Raw genomic sequence first — 18,052 nt, 5'->3', positions numbered from 1 at the left:
AGGTTTGGCAATATGGGCCAAATTAATTTTGAGAGACAGACAATAACAGTAAGTGTGCAAACAGACGCATTTATTAAACCCACCCTGGTCTTCAGACTGCAAAGTATTTTAACTATTCTTTATCTTTATCTATTGTGAAGTTTGGTGTGATCAGTGTAAGTCTGTTCAGTTCTGTGTCTATGGACATAAAAACACACACACGAAAGAAATGTAAAATGTCTGTACATTTATACAATTAAAGGCATACAAAAGTGTACATTATGAAATGCTGCCAACACAAAGTGTTGTTGCGTGTCTTCAACAGTTAAAATCATCAAATCATCATACAGTCTATGGAGCATAAAGCGTAACAAATGTTCTACAGCCAAACAGAATACCTTTTCTTGTACACAGTTAATAAGTACTTTTTTTTTACATACTGCAAATCTGACAAAATATATTCAAAATATTTCATATGTAAAAACAGACAAGCAAAACACACCTCTACTAAAACCTCCTGATAAAACTGTTTGTTGCCAAAAATCGGCTACCATTGCACACAAATGATTGTGTCTACCCTTTTTTAAAGCTTCTTATATTGTGTGCACCTGCAAAGAAGTGTGCAGAACACTGTGATATTGTAATAAAAACTTCAACACAGCTAGACCTGCAAACACATATGAAGAAATACAAATGCAGAACCTGCAATTACTGAGACATCTTTCTCCTTCAAATGTACTGTATGTGTCCTTTAACCTTTTCATCACCACACTACTCTACAATGGGTATATTTTATTTTAGGACAAAAACGTTTCTAGTGGTTACAGAGAAAGTGAGTTATGGACTGGTGCATGTGTTCATGTATTATGTTCCACCCACAACGTTCCCAGTGGGTCTCACAGGTCTGGGTAATATGCATAGTCTACTGACTGCATTGTCCATCAGAACCTACGTTAGTGCGTACTGTCATGCTATAAAAAACACTCCAGTACGTTTCGTCTCTTTGGCAATTTCTCTTTGATTTCCATCTCGACTGTGACTCTTTGTAGCCCACTGTAAACATGTGTTTCAGTCATATATGTTTTCCTGTCAGGAAGAAGAGAGGTCTGTCCTCTTTGGCGTTGGCAGTCTGGAATTCATCGCTGAGCCTGAACCTCCACTCCTCCTCGAGCTCCAGCCTGCCCACCGTCTGCCTCAAGGAGCTACGATCTGCACTGATGACACACAGAGTCGCACCTACAGGAAGGCAGACAGGAGGGAGAGAGACTTTAACTATGACATGGGAATCATAATAACTTTTGGATGTCATCATCACCATAAACGAATGAGATCGTGGTTCTCTGTTGGTGATTTATTATTTCCACTATCTATAAAAGTGAAAAACATTTGCTCTTTTTGAATGTGTCTCAGAAGAGTGTCTTATTCTTGTTTTGTGCTGTAATGCAATTTTTCTTTGTGCTGTAAAGAAACTAAACAAATGTCTTGTCCAGTTGGTTTCACTGTCAAATGCAATATAACTGCTCTGCTGAGGTGTCCGACCTCTTGGTCTTGGTGATGGTTTTATCAATTAATAATAATGCTAATGTGAGAACAGGCGATACAGACAGGAAATATGACTAGGGAGAGGGGTATGACATGCAACAAAGGTCGCCCGCCGAAATTGAACCTGCAACGTTGCAGTTAAACAGTATGCTCAAAAATTCATTATTGCATATGCACCGCCTATAACACACATATGGGTATATTTTTTCATTGTCTGTATTTGGTCGGCCTTTGTACCTTTGAGGAAGGTGAACTTCTTGAGGAACCCAGGAGTCACAAAGGAGTCAGCAAAACAGAGGAGAAGGCCACTGAACAGCAGCCCTGTGGTGCTGATGTTTACAGAGTGAGGTCTGGAACTCATGAAACACACCGTCACCTGCAGGAGGCAAGAACAGAGTGACTTTTATATACTGTATGTTGGAGTTTATGGGTATATGAACCTATACTTCTGTTCAGAGGCTTATAGTCCATATCAAGGTTTCAGTCCCTCTGCCTGCTTGTGTGAGTGTGTGTGTGGGTGTGTGCTGTCTACCTCAGGTCCCAGGTTGAGATAACAGTCCACAGACAGGACAGGGTGTGTGTAGTTCTTGGTGCTGAGTGGAAATAGCTTCTGGCTGGTGTGTTGGAGGTATTTTTCCAGGAGGAGCTGAGCTGGTGTAGCCAAGAAAAGGTGCTTGCTGTCTGGGGCACAGATGTACTGCGAGGGCCCCACTGAGGTGGGAACATCTGTCATCTGGAGAAAGTTCACAATTTTTTTAATAACCTTTGTTGCCATAAGCTTTTTTAACTAAAACCTCTTTCATTAACTGTTACATGCATACACAGATTCATAATTATGCTTGCTGGATCTTAATTCTGCTCTGTGAGTCATATGTGGTTGTGTTTTCATGTGTCTTCAGCATCTACCTTGGTCTTGATAATAAATGTCCTGTATCCTCCGATGGCGATCTGCTTCTTCATGACGCTGAAGCTGTTAAACCGGCAGACGAGCAGTCCGGCGCTGTGTAGCCTCAGGGTGAAGTCAACATCGTGACAGGTGAAGCGGTTCTGGTCATACTGGATGTTCTGACTCCGGTCGACGTTGAGGAGGAGGAAGTCATGAAGGTGACCTCTGGAGAAGGGTTCCCTCTGTTTATCACCTGGAGGAAACAAAATAAATTGCAACTTCAGATTTATTTCAGTCATAAACCGGAAAAGTTTGTTTTGCATTCCACTTTATTACAAAAGGAATTGACATGTTTCTCATTGTTATTCATAACTGGCTAATGGGGGCTTGTTTAAAGATCTGATCTATAGCTTGGAGCCAGTCATATATTAAACATGCATTAAAAAAACATATCTGTAAAATCTTTGAGATAAACAAGCAAACACTGAAGAGATGAAGACATAACAATCTGTATCTGTAGCTGAGATCTGAGGCATCTACCTGACTATTTCAAGGCAACTTCCTAAACATGCATTGTAGCGGTTTATCATTTTGAAGCAGTCAACAACAGCCTTGCAATAGGTACCTTAGTGAAGCTTATAATGTTAACAATAATGTTTACAAAGACTGAAATGCTGTCAAAGTGGTTCTGAGATCATGATCCCTGACCTGTGAGTCCGCGGCTGCTCCACTTCCTGATCCCGCATAGTCCGTAGTGGGCCAGGTCTGGACAGGCCTCCATGTGCTGTAAGACCTGCTTCAGTGACACAGCATGCTCCACCGGACCACTAAGGACAGCAGAAAAAACAAACAGCAACTACGTTAAACCCAACTCTAATAAAATGAATAAACATAGTCTTACTTCTAATACAAGTAACAGCTATTTTGTCCTACACACTTATTTGTATAAATAATGAGTCTGTATGTACTTGCGTGCGTCGAGGTCCACTGCGTTCCACATAACGCAGGAGTCATCAGCCAGGATGATGAAGGGCCAGACGTCACTTGCTGGGCCCCCTCCCTCCAAACGCCGACTGCGCTCCAACTCCAAGTTGTGATATGAGAGCTCTTTAATCAGGAAGTGAGCAGCACCTGCAAGAAAATGGGAATCATATAATCATACTGAGTGTGTCAGTGTAACTGCTAAACATGCCTGTATTAAAAAATCTATGAAACTGGGGACTCCCTACATATCTAACAGTAGTAGCAGTAACATACCTATTCCAGCTCCATTGAAGACCGTGGGCAGTACCAGCATGATGTGGTTGGGCCAGTACTTCTTATACACAGCCATCTCATACTCTTTGACCACCAGGATATGTAGATGTGAGGCTCCATCCATAGCATGGTACAGGTTAAACAGGCCGTGCTCATGACGACCGGTGGTTGGGGTGAAGATTGGGCTCTTGATGCAGTCTGGGCCCTGGGGAAGTGGGAAAACAAATCAGTGTAAAGTGTAACTAATGAGGAAATAATGCAAATTACAACACCTATATACATTTAGACATTTCAACACAATCTTGAAAAGGCAGAAGGGAAGGGAATACCAGAGGAGGGATGATATGATGTAATCAGATGTTTTGCGCCTGGTGCGCTGGTCAGAGGTTTTTTTAGTGCTTCACAAAATTGACAGAATATCTTCTCAACAGAAACCTGCACATATTTTTTTAATGAAAATAAATAGGAACCACTGGGCTACAGTAATCCACAAGGACAATATGAGCCATAGTCTAGCCTGTAGCACCACCTAGTGGAGCTTAAGGGTGTTGCACTGTGGTCAAACATGCAAATCACCACTTAAATGAAATGGTAATGTGTTGAGGGATTTGTGTCTGGCCTAGGAGGGATTGAAATACAGACTGTTATCTCCACATTTAAACGATTATCATGCCTCGCCCCTCTGTATAACAACCGGCTTTAGGTTGCAACAGCTACTTAAGAACTAGTTATTTTCTAGCATAACCCGGTCCTTATTCTGCTTTTTTTTAAGATTATTTTTTTGGGCATTTTGCCTAATTGACAGAGATAGAGAGGAAAGGTGGGAGATAGAGAGAAAGGGGGTCATTCTCATTCTTTGTGAGCTAAAAGTGAGCTACAGGGCACCCCTGCTTTATCATTTGTCACTCCGTACATCAGCATCTGGCAAAAGGAAATGCTAGTATTTTGAGATTCAATAGTTCAGGATTTACCCAATCAGAGGTGAGAGGCAGCCGCATGCTCTCCAGCTGGCCTCCTGGTTTGCTGAAGCTGAAGTAGTGCTCTTTAGACTTTGGGATGATGAAGTAGAGCTGGATATCTTCTCCAAGCAGTAGATGGGTGAATGTGAAGGCATGTAGTGTGGACTCATACATCTGAATACAAGATTAGAGAGGACATACAACATCACCTGTAGCATTTGCACTTCAAAAGCAGTGTGTGAGTGTCATTTCTCAGATTGTGTGTTTGTTGTTCTGCTGACCTGGTATCTGGGGTTGAAGCCCAAATACTGGTGACACTGTTCACAGTGGTGGTAGGTGTTGTAGGCTGCATATTTAGACAGCTTGATCCTAGATGTCCGCCTACGTAGGTACACATCCTCCTGGCGCATGGGGTTTCCTTGGACAGACAACAGGGGCAAAGACAGATTAGGACGATAGCACAATACACAGGTAACTTTTAGAGAAGATGAATGTTCTGTGAATATTGATGTAGTTGTGTGTCAATATATTGACTTGTATGTGTATGTGTGTGTCATCTGTGCCTACCTTCAGCACTGGGCTTATATCCAGGGCTGTAGACAGAGCTGATGTCATCATATTTGGGGTCATGGATGGTGTAGTCAAAGGGCATTGTCTTCATAATGTCTGGGTTGGGCCAGGGAGCATTGGGTGGGTGGTACTGCACCCCCTCCGCCTGGGCACCTAAATACACAACACATTCACAAGTGTATGCATTACACATGAGTTCACAACAGTGTGAATATTGAAGATTAGAATCTACATATCCTGACAAAAAGTAACGTGTTTAGAAAACCTAGTCTCGTTACTTTACATAATGTAAGTGAGAAATGGTGGCCACTGCTACAAATATACTGACTGTAGTTGATGTCTTCTTCATCGTAGATATCCACCTCCATCAGCCTGATCAGCATCCGAGAAAGAATACCCAGGAAGTGCAGGTACGCTCCTGTCTTACCCACCTGCCCGCGGAAAGAACAAAAGGGGAAATTAATGTAAATGTACAGCATAGCACGAGCTTGAGTTTGAATAAACAAAAGAAATTAAGACAGTAAGTACCTGTGGGGGTCCACTGAGCAGCAGCCTGCGAGGGTGAAAGTTGTCGCTTCGTCCTTCAGTGCGATTGCTGCTGTCCATGTGGTATGAACGGGGGACTGTCCACTGGCGATAGTACAGTGACTGTTCTGTACATGTCATCATCTTACTCAGCAAGGGCCTGCACATGAAACACACAGCTCATAATTACATTTCTCCTAGTGAGACTTTTAGTGTCCGATCATTCCAGGACACTTTTCCAGGTACTGGATGCACAAAACTGTGTTTTGTTTACATTGGTGTCATGTCTTCAAAACTACTACTGCTAGATAGCTTTAAAGGCATAGCAGGGAGACCATCAGACCACCACATTTTTAAGGTTTCAGTTATGGTATACCCTGGATGTTCTGTGAGAAAATGACCCAAATAATTAAAAAGGTGGGAGTCAAATCTATCGATAGTATATTTTACTGTACGTGTTCAAATAATGCTAACTTTGCATAGCACTAGCAGTCCTTGGAAGTTCTAAACAGTGTTAGCATCCTGTGGTGGATAGTTTGTCTGCTTGCAGTGGTGTGAAAATATGTCAAAATATGTTTTACCTGAAGCTGCTTGCCCATGCGACAGACATGTGTGGCAGGAACGAAGTACATCGTGGAAGCCCGCTGCTGTCACTGGCTGTGATAATATCGTAGAGGGCGCGAGGGAGGAGCACAGAGGGCGGGCGACTCACACACCGAGCCCAGGAGCAGCTCAGATGAGGAGAGGAGGCTCGCGGGGACAAGGAGCCAGAGGAGGTGGATTTGGAGTGCTGGCGACGAGACTGGGCAGGGGGAAGCGGTTGAGGTTGTGGGTGGGGTATTTGCATCTGGGAGAGGGACTGGTGGTGGGGAGGGGTTTGAGTGTAAGGTTGGAAATTTGTTTGAGACAACGGCTGATTTTGACTCTGAATTTGGGGTTGTGGATACGGAAAAGATTGAGACGGGGGCTGGTGCTGAAGTTGAGTCTGTGATTGTGAGGGGGATTGTTTTGTGTCCATGGTCCCTTTCTGGACTTTTGGAGAGGTGGTGCTTTGGGCAGGGAAGGGATCTAAACCTCCACTGTCCTGGCATGACTGTAGATGCTGGCTGGACGACAGAGGGGAGTCCCCTGGAAATGGAAGGAGAAGAAAGAGAGTAAGAAGAAACCAATAAATGAACCACCAAATCAGTTGAGATATCACATTTTAATGTGCATCTCATCTCACCGTTCTCCTGTCCCTCCTCCTCCTCATTGTCAGTACTGCTGAGTTTCTCTGCATCACTCTCCAGCAGGTCACTTCCTGGTCCAGGGTTGTGTGGCAGTCGTGACTCCGCCCTCACTAGATAAGCAGCCAATCCTAGCTCTTGTTCGAGTGTGGTACGCTGAAGGTAGGAGCAGCTTATCACTCTAAAATCACAGTACTTCAGTGACCTGTGGGCAGAATAAGTTCACTGTTTATTACATGTATTATATCTTCTGTGCTTTCCTGCAAGAAACTATGGCTTTACACTTTTTTATCAAGTAGTGAACGCTAGGTACATGGAGGGTTGGGAACATGGGAGTTATGATGAGAACTCAGTGTGTGTACCTGGGCAGTGATTCCCCCAGCGGCTCAGCTCCAGACAGGATCAGGATGCAGGGAAGGGCCTCCAGCTCCAGGTAGGTCTGAGGAACCCAGTCAGCATCCTGGATCTTCAGCCATGTCTGCAGGACACATACACAAGTACAGAAAACATACAATTTCCACAGTCAGTCTGTGTCTTTTTATTTCTCTACTTGTGAGCTCATCTGCCCATAAAATGATTTATCCTGTATTTCATGATGCTATGAACTACTACCCCACCTTGATCTGATCAGTGAAGCTCTGTCCAATATTAAGAGCTTGGTTAGGATTCCCCAGTATGATTTCAAAACTCTCCTCCAGACCCAGCTGCCTCCTGACTCTAGACAGCCGGCGGTGGGCCCAAGCTGCCAGAGCCAAAGAGGGGATCCGCAGCAGGACCATGTGACCATGGTGGGCGGGACATTGTTGGGCAGCAGTGAGCAGTGATTGTACGATCTCCAGGGTCTCCACTGAGGTGTGTTTGTGGAGATTGTGGGAGCCGCTGATTCTGCTGGAGGCCGCCATCAGAGCTACGCAGTAATGTTGGATCAAAACTGTAGTCCGGATCACAGCACTGTGCAGCTTAGGGAACCTGGGATGAGAGAGACTGTAAGGGCCTCTTGCTCTGTTTTTTTGTGTAGGCCTCCAAGTAATTAAAACTTTTTTGTGAAGTGTAGGGTGTTTGTGTAGATTAAACAAGTGTGTGTTTGTGCTACCTTTCTTCCAGGGCAGATGCCATGCTTTCAAAGGAGGAATCATAACGCATCAGAGGCAGGCTGCTCCCTGAACGAGTCGACTCTAAAAGCTCTGACACACCAAAGTACCGCGTCCTCTCGTGATACAGGTCCACATCCTACACACGCAAACAGACAATGTTACGGGTACGCAGACATTCAAGTGATTCAAGTGTAAACTCCCAATCAATCATGTCTGTTAAACTCCAGATGTGTGTGTTAAATATTGAGTGTGTATCACACACAGATGTCTGTCTTACATTACTGAATGCAGAAGGCCAGTGGATCTCGTTGTAGGGGCTGATGCGAGTGTACTGTGTCTGCAGAGCGAAGGGGAAGGAGGTGACGTGGAGAATTAGGATGTTGGGAGCATCTCTGACCTGACGGGAGTTTAACAGCTGGTCCACCAGACCCAAACTACCATCTGAGCTACTGCAGGATGCACTAAATGAGAGACAGAGACAAAGACAGAGAAAGAGAAAACACACTTTATTGCTTTGTTGATTCTCTTCTTGTACCAGGTTATTGTATTGATGGAAGTGAACACAGTAATCATTCTGCATCACTGATCTCTATTTTCTCTCTCACACACACCTGTTAATGTCCCAGTGGGCGTGGTCATGGACCAGGATGTAGAGTGTGTAGGAGTTGCTGTGCGCTTCTTGGATGAGGCTGTCAATTCGTGCCTGAGCGCTCTGATCCATCTTGACCACATAACGCTCAGCATCCCGTTGAGACAAACACTCCTGGTCTAAACCCCCAAGCTCCTGAAGGACACCTGAGAAACACAAAGAGAAAGAGGGTGATACAGGTCAACACATCATGTTATAGGCCTCCACACAAATTAAAATTATTCTTCTTTTCTCTCCTTTGAATAATGGATGAATAAAGTAATGTAGATCATGTAACTAACCTGAGCTCCAGAGGTGGAGAACAGTCTGCTGAAATGTGACCTCAGAGGGTGGGACCAGGATGAGGAAGCTGACCCTGTCGAAGGAGCCGAGGTCCAGGTTCTGCGTGCTGGAGTCTGCTATGGCGCAAACATGGGACAGCAGCTTTCTGGCCACTGCAAGCTGGATGGGACGAACCTCACGCCACTCTACAGAGTATTCTACACATATACAAACAAATATAATGTTAAATATAATGATTGTCCTGGTCTCAAGTGTGCACATTTGCTGGCAAAAGGAGGAAGGAACATAATAATACAACATAAGTAAGACTTAAGCAAATGGGGGGTTCTAACTTGTATGATATTAGGTATTATGTGAAGCTCAAAACTATGAAATAGTATGGATTACAGCTTTGGGAAAACCTGATGTACCCAATGCATGACATCTGCCGGAAGAGAACAGCTAATGATCTCATCCAAGCACTATTTCATTGGGTATTTTCACACTGTCTGTGTCTCACCTGAACAAGTGTCTTTGGGACTTGAAGCTCTCTCTTTAGGGCTGGGCGAGTCTTTTGAACACTGTGTGTGTGAATCCTTTGGACTGTGTGTGTCTTTGGGATTTTGTGTGGTTTTGAGACTCCTCTCTTCAGCTGATTCCTGACTACTGGATAAGGGAGATGGCTCGTCGCTGTCCACAGTGGCACTATCCAGCAGGGAATCCAAATCACCATCTGAGAAACAGACACGCCTCATGTTACTGATTTATGACTAAAACACACATTAGTCTGCCTGTACTTCACACACAAATGTGCATGTAAAAAAAAGGCAGACACACCTTGTCCGAGGGAATTGCAGTAGTGGATGAGTTCCTGGGCAACACCAGTGGAGAGCTGGTGGTTGATTTCTTTCAGACCCTCGCTGGGAGAGAACATAGTCTCTGCTAAAGCACGACACTGATGTTTACCTGCAACACACACACGAAAATACACTGAATTAAAATCTGCTTCATTGTTTTTGTTCAATTCTCATGACAACTTTACATTATTCACACATACACACGCATATAAAAACACAACTCCCACCTGTGACCACCACACAGGACTGCGTTTCCTGTCCCAGTGCAGTGACGATAATGACCACGTAGTTGGTGTTTTCAAGCCGTCCTTCCATTAACCTGCTGAATGTTTGCTGGATGCCTTGAGCCAAAGATCCGATCTGCTCCCCTAACACCACCACACCCTCTCCACAGGACGATGCAGCCAGTTGGGCGAGCCAAGGAAGCTGGCTGGGGGTCAGGGGTTGTTGGCTCTGGGGTGGTAAGGAGAGATGCTGAGGGAGCCCAGGTAGGGTGGATGGGGTCTGGAGACAGAGTAGAAAATGATGGGCAATTTGTTTATTTATTCAGTCTTATTCTGTCTTGTCATCAGTATGTCTCTCTGTAATATGCTGCATGAAGAGGACATACTAAGCCTGATGTGACGGGAGACAGAATAACCAGAATAATCTGGGGCGTTAAAAGGAGTTGGGAATTTCCAGATCTTAACGTCTCCTAAATGTCTGGAGCATAATGTGTGCGTAATTGTGTTTGCTTATTTGAATGCTTAATTTTCTTTAGTTATTTTCAAACATAACATTTGATAATAGGAGACTTCTCAGGTGCCTCATCTCACCTCTATGCCATAGTGCCTCCCTTGGGTGGCTGGTGTTTGAGGCTGCTGGTACTGTCTGATCTCGCTGAGGTGGGACTCCCTCCATGACCTCATGAATATCTGCTCCAAGTCCTCTATCAGGGGCACCTGGTCGGGGCCTTGGAAAAATATAGGTGAGAGACAAAGAAAATGGTAAATGTGGTGAAGAAGAATTCCTTACAGGAGTTTTAGGAAATATGGTTCATTAACAGATTAACTGTTACCCTCTCTACCTTTTTGTGGCCATTATGAGGCACAGCAATGACATCATGAAATATCACTTGCCTACTGAACTGTGTATGATCACAGTTTTTATTCTGGAAGAAGGTTTTACACTCACCTAGCTGAACAAGGTAGTAGACTGTGAGTAGAATCTGCATCTCAGTTGACAATGGCTGAATGGGTGATGGTCCATAGTGCTGGTAGACTCTGGGGAGTGTCTGGGAGCTCAGGTAACAACTCTGGAGCAGAGAACTGACAAGCACTTCACTGACATTGCCTGTCAGCTGAGGGAGAGGGCCATGACCTGTGTCAATGACAGTAAAACAGATGAACACAGTGAGGCTCAAAATTAGCTCTCACAAACAAAAACACAGTTGTCTGGGGCTGTCATCTTCTGTTTTTATTATAAAAAGACTTAAGATACATGTTAGATTGTATTTTGCTGTTCACAGGTGTGTGTGTGTGTTTGTTTCAGTTACTATACCAAAGTCTTACACTGCAGCAAACCCAAATAGAGACCAGTTGCTGTACAGGATCAAGTGACGGGAAAATGCAGTTCTATCTAGGGATAGGACTACGCGATGGGAGGCACAAAGAGCAGCTAAAGTGGAGGAAAAGACAGGAAATGACAAGATGGGTGGTTGGTGAGGTAAAGGGCAGATAGGTGAGGAATGAGAAGTGAAAACAGAAATAAAATCAAATAAAGCATGAGATATAAGAAGTGGTTGAGGGCATAGAAGATGGAGAGGGAAGGTGGATGAGCTGACAGGTGATACAAAGGGGTGAAAAGGGTGGAGTGGAGGGGATGAGGGGAGGGCAAAAAGGCAGAATAACAGCCTTGGGTGTTGGCTGACCTCTAACCTGTGAGGAGCGGTGAGCTAAACTGGCCATCTGTTGGGTGGTTACTGAAAACCTCACCTTTTCAAGTCCAGAACTGACAGCTGGGTGGAAAATGATCAACAAACACCAGCTAGTCAATAATGACTTTGACTGATTAGATAACTCTGTCACAGCTGTAGTCGACAACAGCATGCACTGTAGGTGTGGCAGCATGTGTATGTGTGTGTGACTGCTGAAGAAAAACAGAGAAAGTGCATTCTATCATAATACCATCTGACCTTTAAAGATGACAGGTTGCAGTCTGCAGGTGTGTAGCAGCTGATCAGGGATTGTTACAGACAGCCCGGGGGGAGAGAGTGGGGTTAAGGACCCCTGCGATGAACTCAGCGGGGCTGCAGTCTCTGGAGAAAGCACAGAAATACATTTACACAGAAATGCTTCATGAAGCAACAGCATTAAATAAATGTCTCCAACCACATCATGTTTCTCCCTTTATCTTTTCTGTCTACCTATGTCTCTTCTCCTCTTCTTACCTGATCTGGCTCCATTTGTGATGACAGAGGACACGGATAATGTTGATAAGGCTGATGAAGATGGCGGTGTCTTCACTGTGCTCTCTGGCAGACTGTTGGCAGATGACTCAGGCGACCAGCCCTTGTGCCTCTTTTTTGGAGGTCCAGCATTTGAATGTGGCCCTGCAGGATAAAAAACAAGATCATATAGCGTATTAGCTTAGATGTTTGTAGTTTATGCTTTTAATGTTTACAATGTAGAAACTGAACTTGCTATCAAGATCTCTTTTCTCCCAGTTTTTAAAATTACAATCTAAATTTAGTTGCTGCTCCTGCTTTAACATTTGTCACTGCAATTTAATTTGTTAAGTAGATTTCTTTGTTGATTATTTTTCACTTTTTTCATCGTCACATTTTTCTACAATTCAGTTTTCTTTGGGAACGAAGAGCAACTTTTCTAATTGTAATAACCCACAAATCAACAGACATACGCTAAATTATGTTTTAGGATGGACTTTTGACTATTGACACAGTAATGGGAAACAGTTGTATTTTAGTCATACATTAACCTGTCTCTTCCTCTTCCTCTCAACGTTCTGTTGAAATGCAGTAACAGGGAGACACATAAAAGGTCCACTTGTTAAAAGGGCCATGAGAAAAACAACATCTACAGGAAGGAAGCTTTTCATTCAGCGAGAAAGCAGGAAAAAAGACGAGACAGAGAGGGAATTTTACAACCCTGGTTAATAGAGGTGACAGACAGAAGGAGAGGGAGGGAGAGAGACAGAAAGACAAAGGACAACCCCCAACACACAATGCAGCTGGCTGGCTCCTGTATAGCAGGGGTGTTATAACACACACACACACACACACTGAGGCCGCTGGGCTGCTGGTGGTAGGAGCTTTCCCTTTCAGAGGTGTGAAGAAACCCATGAGAGGGGCTTAATGACAACAGACACAAACTGACCACATTTACATGCACACAAGAAGCCAGATAATCTGCACATTAGATGAGCAGCAACAGTCTGAAAACTTTAAACCCCAGTTTGCAGGCAGTCAGTTAGTGACTTATCAGATTTCTTCACTGACCATGTTAGTTTTGGCATTTTTAATATTAAGATAAGTTAATATTGAGGAAATGATTTTGTTATATTCAAAATAATCTCATTCACATTTGTTTAGGTTCAAGAAGTAGATCTTATGTCCTTGTGCATAAGTAGCAATAATGTCAAATTTAGTGTCACCGGAAGCTGGAACCGAATGCTTATTTTATTTTGGCATTTATTTATTTGATAGGACAGTAGAGAGAGACAGGTAAGGCAGGGGAGAGAAAGAGGGGGATGACATGCAGCAAAGGACCTCTACCAAATGGTAGATCTACTGGGGTGCCTGAGGAAGCATATTTAATATATCTCACTGGTGTAATATTGTCTGTGCCATTTTTATGGGAAAATGGGTATAATTTTGTAAGATAGTGAAAGACAGGTAAGGGCTGGAAAGTTTTTTTAAATATCTACCCTAAAACCCCACACAAACATCAAGTAAAATAACAATTATTCACACAGGAAATGATGATAAATAAATAAATGGTCAAAAAATCCTTCCAATGATGAGTTCAACTGTTATGTGAACACCTTCATCTTCAAGGTTTTCACTCTCACATTGATGTTGTAATTGGAATTAAGCACAACTTGAAAGACATGTCAAAAATATGTCAATCATTCAAATGACATGTCATACATACACATCCTTCTGGATATTAACTGGATTACAGAGCTAAAGTCACCAGTGTGCATAATCTGTACCTGAAGCTGAGGGTCTCCCAGGCCCTGACTGATTTAAAGGCGGCTGGGCGGTGGAGGGAACAGCATGGTTGCCATTTGTCAGCAAGTGGGGGTCAGCTATTTGTGGCAGACCAATTGGGTCCACATGTGATCCTGCTGTACAGATAGATAGACAAAAATGAATTAACAACATTAATAACTTACTTTCTGTTTCTGTAATGACTACTTAATGCCTTCTCTCTCCGTTACCGCTTGTTTAAGTGAGATACAGACAGACAGTCTGTCAACAACAGTTTCCACTGCCATTAATGTTTAAACTAGAGTCTGGAGTCTGACACAGTAAAAAGACTTCTTTCTGAAAATGCCAACATGGCATTCTCAGATTTGATATTCAAGTGTGTCTACATTTCTGTGTGTTTGTGGTGTGTTACCTGTGTAGCTACCAGGGGTGTGTGACGGGTGAGTCAGTGCCATGTTTGATGGCTGTTCATCGGATGTCACATGGCCTTCTGAGAGACTGGACCCAATCTGTCTCATCCTGCCATCTGAAACCCACAAAGACACACAAACTAAGTGATTTGATAGACAGAAACTTAGTGCAGATTATTGCAATAACGTATTTGTTGTGCGTGTGTGTAAAGATGTATGTGGGCATTCATATGTGAGAACTCTGGAGAAAAAACAGAGGCCGTTCCAAGAAGTACGTATAAAAAAACTAGTTAACTGAGTAAAACCTGGGACCCAAAGTTAAGCAAAGTTATCCAGATAACTCCTGTAACGCTGCTTCTGACAGATACGCTCTGTTTCTGTTTCAATCTGCAATGAACACATTGTACATATGTTTCTCCCTTTTCTCCTATTTCAACCAAAGCAAGGGTCCAGGAAAGGTTATCCAACCTATGCCACTGACAGTGACCCTTCCCAGACTCAGGTCTGACACTGCTTTGCTTTGGTATCAAAAACATTAACATCAATTTGTTCTCTGACTTCTTTTACACTGAAGTCTTAAGCTTCACTATTTCCCTCCCAAACAACAAGAGTAAAGAATTAAGCAGAAACAACAGGATAAGGTTAGAAACATTGAGAGAACACAATGTCTACAGTGTCCTTTCTCAAAGGCCCCTTCACCAGGTGGTGTCCTTTCACACCATTTCAATTTGATGGGTTACCTCCAGGCTGTGGCCTCTCTGTACACTCTGTCATCTCACCTTTCACCTGTCCTTAAGGCTTAACTACCTGTCCATCTGGTCAGACCCTTACACTCATAGCTTCCCAATCAATACAAGTCAGAGTTTTAGACTTCTGTACAACAATACAGGACCTACATTTAAGGGATCTATCCTAATGCATGACTTGTGCTTGTGGACTGGTGAAAGTAAACTATTTTAACTCTCAACTAAAACAACTATATTAATTGTGCAGAACAACACTTATATTCCAAATTATGAGTGTGATAAAGACGTGACTCTTCCCAGCATGCATGCAAGTATGAAGGTCTTTCCTTTCAGTTAATTAACTCATCCATACAGTCATCTGAAAGTGGCAATGTTTTTCATTTGCAGTCTCGCCTAGCACAAAGCAAATAGCACACAAACCAGATCCACAGTGGTTACCTTCATTAAACTAAAGACAAGCTTTAAAATACTAGGCCACATTTTTCTTTTTCTTTATCACATTAGAATGTAATTCATCATTTATCAAAAATTATATAAATTAGACAATCACTTCGGTTTCCAAATACAACGCATGTATCCATCTCTTACCGTGTCCCCTCCAGCAGATGGGAGCTCCTTTGACCAGCACGCCCTGGTTGTTTCGGTACAGATGGTACTTCAAGTGCTTCTGTTTCTTAGGCTGGGTGCTGAGCTTTAGGTTAATGTGATTGGAGAACTCTGTGAAATAGCGAAAGCCTTTCTCTCCACAGCCCATACAGTTCCCTGAGAAGCCTGGAAAGAGCACACATACAGAAAATGCATGATTACAACAGGCTGTGTTTCATGTAACAATCTCGATGATCAACTTATAAGGAATAGTTCAACATTGGAGTTTTGTTAGGAGTTAGAGTCGGGGTGCTGTTTCACTTTGTCTCCAGTTTTGATGCTAAGCTAGGCTTACAACGTCCCATCTCCGTCCACATCAATTTTCTCATCTCACTCTTGGAAAGAGAGCAAATGAAGGTATTGCCCAAAATGGTGAACTAGTCCTTTTTTTATTCCTGAAAGTTGACATTTTTCAACAGCCTCCTGCCTCACCCAGCAGTGCGTTGTGACCTCGTTCGTCTGGCAGAAAGCGGCGGTCCACGGCGCATACCAGCAGGGTCTCAGCAAGGGAGGGGGACTTCACCCCAACCAACATGAACCCAGGGGGCACATCCAAGGGGTCTGATGCCAGCGAGGTCAGACGCAGGTCCCTGCCTGCCTGACAGAAGCCTGTGGGGAGGAAAAGATTAGTAGTGGTACCTTTTCTTTGACTTTTAGATTACGCTTTTTTTTTAGCATAAATAAGAAGAGCCACACTCACAAAACCACAGAACTGACCCCTGCAAATTGTGTGACTACATATCCAACAGAATGAACCACCAGTTGCAGCGCAAAATCTTAGTAAATGTTGCCCTGGGGGTGTATGTTTTTTAGACAATTTTCTGAGCATAAATATATGTGTGTATGTGTACAAACCATCTGTTGTGCAGCATCCCTCAGGTGGGGGCTTCATCTGATAGGGTGTTGGGGGGCTGTTAGACTCTGAGCCATCTTCATCGTCCTCATCATCATTCTCTGTACGTCCTGTTGGCGACATACACAAAAAAACATACAATTCCAATGGTGAACAAGTGTGACAAGCAGATACAGATGCAATACAGATGTCAGGATTCAAATAGGAGGAAATTAAGTCTTTTGCTAAACTAGTTATCACACCTTCTCCTATGCATCCATGCAACCCACCGTCATGTGCCAATGGCTGCTCTGTCTCAAGGTATAGCTGTGAGAAGACAGGTCGAGGCACTACGGTGTTCGACCTCAGTGAGGCCTCAATGGAGTTATGGAGGACCTCCTCAAAGCGCGTGGTCCGCAGCTGGCCCGCATAGGAGTTCCCCATTGGTGTCCTGCAAAAACACAGTAACCTTGTGTTGGACAATCAAAATATATTTCCAAGTTTTTTGCAAGAAAAACTGAATTTAGTGTAGAAATTTCTAACCAACAAGATCCTTTGGAGACAGAAAGGAGAAATAATAGCTATGACCGTAAGACTCTGTATGTGATAAAAGACATTGAGCGTCTGGTGTTTACACTTGTTGAATCCCTCTGACAATGAGAATAAATGTACTGCTTAATATTGTCAGGTCTGAGTCACACACACACAGTAATAGACACATTTATGCACCGATGAAAAGAGACACACACAGACCCACACATACATAAACAGTGGTTACTAGTGGATGGCATCTGTCCAGACAGCATGCCATAAAATCAGCTGCAGTGACAGAGTCAGGGCACCCTGACCTAGACGCTACTCCCTCCCTCTTTCTCTCTGGTTCGCCTCATCTGCTCTGGAAAAGATGAGAGACACCCTGAAGAAAGCAATTTTTTCCATGTGCTTTTTCAAAATGTGCACTGAAAACTGTTGTTGTAGTTGTTAAAGTTGAAAATATAAAAAGATGATTTGATCCCATTAATCACGTTCACGTTTTAATTATTGTTCTAAGTCAGTGTGTTCAAGTTATTGTATTAGTTTTTTAAATTTAATTTTATGTTCTTATTGTACTTAAAAAGTGTGTTAAAGAATAGAAAAACATTGAAACATTTTTGAACAATGCACTTAAAAGGAGTGCTGTATGATTTGTTTGTCACTGTGTCATACAAGACACCTCACACACTACTGATGAGATTTTGATAATGTGCGTGGAGTAATGCATGTCATTGTTTCAATCCTCATTTTCAAAATTAGAATCATATCTTGTACATAAATAAGATGCTGAATGAACACGTAATAGACATGGACTAAGGCATCTGGGCAGAAGAACATTTTTGTCATACCCAAAGATGTGTTGTACTGCAA

The 18,052-nt window shown here is 43.1% G+C and overlaps 1 protein-coding gene across 1 annotated transcript; it reads right to left on the bottom strand.

Annotated features, from left to right (window-relative positions):
- Positions 1-1,051: 1,051 nt before the first annotated feature.
- On the bottom strand, positions 1,052-17,092 carry greb1 (growth regulating estrogen receptor binding 1). The gene is made up of 33 exons (XM_070902043.1): positions 16,939-17,092; positions 16,672-16,779; positions 16,249-16,425; positions 15,760-15,942; positions 14,428-14,541; positions 14,018-14,152; positions 12,234-12,395; positions 11,979-12,101; positions 10,979-11,164; positions 10,621-10,757; positions 10,033-10,309; positions 9,786-9,914; positions 9,469-9,681; positions 8,969-9,166; positions 8,650-8,833; positions 8,316-8,499; positions 8,038-8,174; positions 7,562-7,913; positions 7,307-7,422; positions 6,944-7,149; positions 6,300-6,846; positions 5,722-5,878; positions 5,522-5,624; positions 5,191-5,346; positions 4,905-5,041; positions 4,636-4,797; positions 3,665-3,869; positions 3,376-3,538; positions 3,116-3,234; positions 2,428-2,660; positions 2,054-2,254; positions 1,759-1,897; positions 1,052-1,215 (listed from the first exon to the last, which is right to left on the bottom strand). Exons 1-33 carry the CDS (start codon positions 17,090-17,092, stop codon positions 1,052-1,054), a joined length of 5,961 nt encoding a protein of 1,986 aa, XP_070758144.1.
- Positions 17,093-18,052: the final 960 nt, after the last annotated feature.

The sequence above is a fragment of the Enoplosus armatus genome, chromosome 1, assembly GCF_043641665.1.
Source record: "Enoplosus armatus isolate fEnoArm2 chromosome 1, fEnoArm2.hap1, whole genome shotgun sequence".
In the NCBI taxonomy this organism is placed as follows: Eukaryota; Metazoa; Chordata; class Actinopteri; order Centrarchiformes; family Enoplosidae; genus Enoplosus; species Enoplosus armatus.
This window is presented reverse-complemented; position numbering and strand designations above follow the sequence as displayed.